This window comes from Octodon degus, unplaced genomic scaffold (assembly GCF_000260255.1).
Source record: "Octodon degus isolate 3935 unplaced genomic scaffold, OctDeg1.0 scaffold00018, whole genome shotgun sequence".
Taxonomy (NCBI): domain Eukaryota; kingdom Metazoa; phylum Chordata; class Mammalia; order Rodentia; family Octodontidae; genus Octodon; species Octodon degus.
Genome location: NW_004524594.1, coordinates 3916875 through 3921421, shown reverse-complemented (window position 1 = coordinate 3921421; position 4547 = coordinate 3916875). Strand labels below are relative to the sequence as shown.

At 59.2% G+C, this 4547-nt stretch overlaps 1 protein-coding gene across 1 annotated transcript; it reads left to right on the top strand.

The window, feature by feature from the left end:
- The first annotated feature begins 1910 nt into the window (after positions 1-1910).
- CUNH11orf96 (chromosome unknown C11orf96 homolog) lies at positions 1911-3528 on the top strand. Its single transcript, XM_004627026.2, has one exon. The coding sequence runs from the start codon at positions 2262-2264 to the stop codon at positions 2970-2972; it is 711 nt and encodes a 236-aa protein (XP_004627083.1). The 5' UTR covers positions 1911-2261; the 3' UTR covers positions 2973-3528.
- Positions 3529-4547: the final 1019 nt, after the last annotated feature.

Sequence of the window (4547 nt, the reverse complement as noted above, 5' to 3'; positions counted from 1 at the left end):
AAGCTTGCAATAAGTATTTTGCATATCTGTTCCTCCACCTCACCATTCAATGAAGGACTAGACTCATGGCAGTTTCTCACTCCTGGTACCAATTTCAGAATTAGAGTCTTGCTACACTGTGGTGAGAAGGAACTCCAAAGTACACTGGTTTTAAGACTATGGAAACAGATTCATCTCTCCAGTAAGACAAAATTCTGATACAAGTATTTCAGGCCTCATTCAGGTAGATGGGGGTTGTGGTAGGCCCCCAGCAGACTCCACAAGGGACCCCTCCCCAGCCTTCTCTCCCCTGAAATATTTCCTATTAGTCACACTAACGCCTGTACAAGCAAAGACATAAAAATCAGCCTTGGTTCCTCCCCCAGCCCCATACCTTACTTTCAGGCAGATCCTAGGTCTTGTCTGGCCACGGCCTCCACCCTGATCCAGGTCTTCAGTATCTCATCTCTGACCTAGTCATCCCCTAAGCAGGCTCCCTGCCACTTCCCTGGCTGCTCTCCAGGTGACAGACAGAATGAGCTTTCAAAAATGTACATTGTAAAAACCTTCCAGGACCTTACTAGTGCCCTTCAAATGTAATCCTGTTTCCATAACACAAGCTCAGGGCCTTAAATGAAAGGACCTATGTTTCATCCACCTCACCCACACTACTTCAGCTATGTGAGTTTCCTTGCTGTTCATGGAATAAGCCAAACATCTTCTTGTCCTGGTGCCTTGGCATTAGAGGTCCCTCTGGACCCTGTCCTCATCCTCCACCACCAAAGGCTGGTGAGTAGCGGTGAGGGCGCAGAGCCATGCTGCCTGGAGCTGGGGCCCAGCTCTGCTGCTTGCTAGGAGTGGGACCTCAGGCAGGTTGCTTGGCTTCTCTGTGCTATGTTTTTCCCAAACGTAGGTGGGAAGAACAGTAAAACTTGTTACCGAAGGTTCCTGAGAAGATGAAATAACATGGCTAACACTTGCCATAAAGCTCGCTCATATTAGTACCTGGTGCTGTCATTGTCTCCAGGTGCCTGCTCCATGTCCCCACTTTGAGAGGTCTCTCCTGCTGGCCAGCTGCACATGTGTCTCCTCTTTTTAGCCCTGCACCCCTGTGGCCACACCCTACTTTACTGTCCCCACAGCACATGCTCCATCCCATCCCAGTAGAATGTTTGTTTCTGGAAGAGGGGACTTTCTCTTTCACCCATTTGCTCCCTGAGCCAGCACACAGCAGCTTTCCTGACTGGATGTGCAGGGAATGGAGGTCAAATCCTGAGCTTCCCTTCATAGGCTGTGGCCTTAGGGGCTGTGGTCAAGTGGGGGCTTCAGCAGGCACTGGGGTTTGGCGCATGGTGTTGCTTGGGTTGGTGCCTTGGCAACGCGGGCTCTGTGTCCACGCCACCTAGTTCCCTGCTGCCTGTGGCCTGGTTACTCGCCTGGCAGGGCCTCCCTTTTCCAGGAGGAAACTTGAGAGAATACTTACTGCCTTACAGGGCCATTATGAGAGCAAAGCAGGCTAATGTATGTAAGACGGTCGAGCTCACTGCCTGACTGGGAGTGAAGCTCTCCAGATGGTGGCTGTTATTATTGTTGTTGTTAGCGAGTACCTCAGCTCGAGTGTCATTCTTCAGTCAAGAATGGGGGTGCCTGGGAGGCGTAGGGGGCAGTGAAGAGACAAAAAGGCTTCTAGCAAAGGAAAAAATTGGGAGGGAATAGTGTGTGTGTGTGTGTGTGTGTGTGTGTGTGTGTGTGTGTGACAGAGAGAGACATACACAAACAGACCCAGAGACAGATAGACAGAGATAGGGAGGGAGGGAGGGAGGGAGGGAGGGAGAGAGAGAGAGAGAGAGAGAGAGAGAGAGAGAGAGGGAGAACCAAGAGTGCTTCTGAAAAGAGGTGGTGAGGACTGAGAGGAGAAGCCCGCCCCTTTTTTCAGCTCAGGGGAGCCAGGCATCCTCGCAGGAGAACCCCTGAGCTGCTTTGCAGAGCCGGGTGGAATAACCAGCGCCCAGAACGTGAGCCCCGGGGTGGGAGGTGGGGGATGGGTTGGTGCAGAGTCGGGTCGGTGGCTCCCAGAACCTTCAGTGCCTGCGCAACGACGACGATCCGAGGACCCTAGTGGTCTCTGGCCTTGGATCCTCCGGAACCCCGCAGGAGTAGCCCCCCTTCCAGAGCCGGGTTGCGGGGGGCGGGCAGGCAGGCGGCGCCAGGGACGGGGCCGTTACTTTCCCAGAGCTGCGGGGCGACGTCAGGCGGAAGGGCGCAGGGCGCGCACGCTTTAAATGGCATTCGTTGTCATCCGAGCTCGCAGTCGTGTGGGCAGGAGCCGGCTATATAAGCGGCGAGCCGGGCCGCTGCAGGGCAGACGGCGACAGAAGCTGCGGCGAACATCTCGGAGCACAGTGGAGGAGCAGCGCGCCCAGATCCCCGCGCCCCCGACGGACCCGCCCTCCCGTGGAGCCCCGGCCCGGGCCCGCGAGGGCCGCCGCCACCCCGCAGCAGATTTGGATCCCCAGCCCAGCGAGCCCCAGGCTGCTGCCTCCCGGGGGGCCCCGGCGCAGCGGCCGCCCCCGGAGAGCCCGGCCGCCCCGCCACCCGGGCCCGCGGACGCCGGGGACGCCATGGCGGCCGCCAAGCCTGGCGAGCTCGCGGGCGTCTGCTCCAGCTACCAGGCGGTGATGCCGCACTTTGTGTGCCTGGCCGACGAGTTCCCGCAGCCCGTGCGGCCCACCAAGCTGACCAAGGGCAAGGGCCGGCTGCGGCGGCCGCGCCAGTCCCGCTTCAAGACGCAGCCGGTGACCTTCGACGAGATCCAGGAGGTGGAGGAGGAGGGAGTGTCCCCCATGGAGGAGGAGAAGGCGAAAAAGTCGTTCCTGCAGAGCCTGGAGTGCCTGCGCCGCAGCACGCAGAGCCTGTCGCTGCAGAGGGAGCAGCTCAGCAGCTGCAAACTGAGGAACAGCCTGGACTCCAGCGACTCCGACTCGGCCCTGTGAGCGGCGCCATCCTCAGGGGACGCGCTCCTCCGCGGCCGCCTAGGGACCAGCGGGCGCACCCGGCGAGACCCGCACCCGCGAACCCCCTTGGTGGCGCGCGGCGCGGCGCGGAAAGCGCTCGCGGACGCCGGGGGGGAGCTGCTTTCTTTGCCCTTGTAAATGTTTATTTTTTAACTCTTCCCAGTACGAACTCTGCGGTGAGTGTGTGCGGGAGGCAGCCCGTGCTGAGGCGCCCGGTATCCCAGGGTTGCCGCTCCACGCCCTGTTGTAGCCCTCCTCTGATGGTTTGCAATTCCGATTTTGCGCACCGCTCCACCGTGCCCCCCAGTGCACACCCGTCACACCCACCCCGACACACTCTCGCTGAACACTTTTATAATCGTTAAACAAGCGGATGGGACCCAGGGCACAGTGCGGCTGCTACCGCGGCCAGAGGATTGATATTTATTTTTGCAGTGCAATTGCTGAAGGCGTTTATTTAACGATCTTTTTACTTGGATATGTCTGTGAGGCTCCCGAGTGGAGACAAATAAAGTCAATATATTTACACAGTGTATTTCTCCGGGCTCTTGACTTCTTGAACCTTCGGGACCAAAGCTCCTAAGACAGGGAGTAAGGGAGGCCCAGGCGGAGGCGACTCCTCGGGTGTCAGTCCCGGGTGCTCAGCCTGTTACCTGCGCCCCCTAATGGGTCCTCGGCACATCCAGAGTCCGCCTGCCACCCAGGTCTAGCCCCATCACCACCGAGAGGGACCGGGTGAAGCTACCGACAGGAAAAGGGCGGCACCGAGAAGAATTGCCAGGGCCAGGTCGCCGCGCTGTGCCTCCTGCAGAAGACCCCACGCATCCTGAGACCTGTCCTGGCAGCCAGGGGGAGTGGGAGGCGCCGGGGACCGCAGTGGGAGCCTGGGTGAGGGTATTTGGGCGGTGGGACCAAGAGTAGGGGCGAGAGTGTGGGTCACACTGGGCATCGCGTGAGGGTGAGACACCCCCCCCCCCAGGCGCACAGACTCAGCGCAGTGCCCGAAGCAAACCTCGGCTGCTCCCGTCCGCGGGACACTTCCTTCAGACCTTCTGGGTCCCTTTCGGGTTCCTCGAGGAGGGTGGGCCATGTCTTTGGTCTCAGCATTTGGGATGGAGCCCTCGCCCCACTACCGCCTCTGTTTACAGCCCAGCAAACTGGTCCAGCGGCAGCGATGATGGCCACGTGGAGAGTAGCGGCGTCGGCCCAGAGCTCTTTCCACCGCTAGAGCCCGCCTTTCCAGGGCTTTTCAGAAGCCGCTCCCGCCTCCCTGTCTGCACCCTAAGTCGTCTGAGTGAGCAGGGTAGCAGTGTCACCCGGAAGCAGGTAGCAAAACTCTGGGTAACGGGTGAAGATGTCCGTCCCACACTGTACCTGGGGGCCTCTCTGCTGACACCCTGGCCACTCCCTCTCTTTGCACCCCCGGAGGTACATTGTGTTTCTAGCAAGTCCGCAGCTCCCCTTTCTGCCCGACGGAGTGTCTGCTCCGCCTGTCTCTGCTTCCGTCCCAACTCTCAAAGGCCTGTGCTCAGCAGAAAAAGGGAACAGAGGAAA

Excerpts from the sequence above, each read along its gene's own strand:
- CUNH11orf96 (XM_004627026.2), top strand. The coding sequence starts at position 2,262 with ATGGCATTCGTTGTCATCCGAGCTCGCAGTCGTGTGGGCAGGAGCCGG.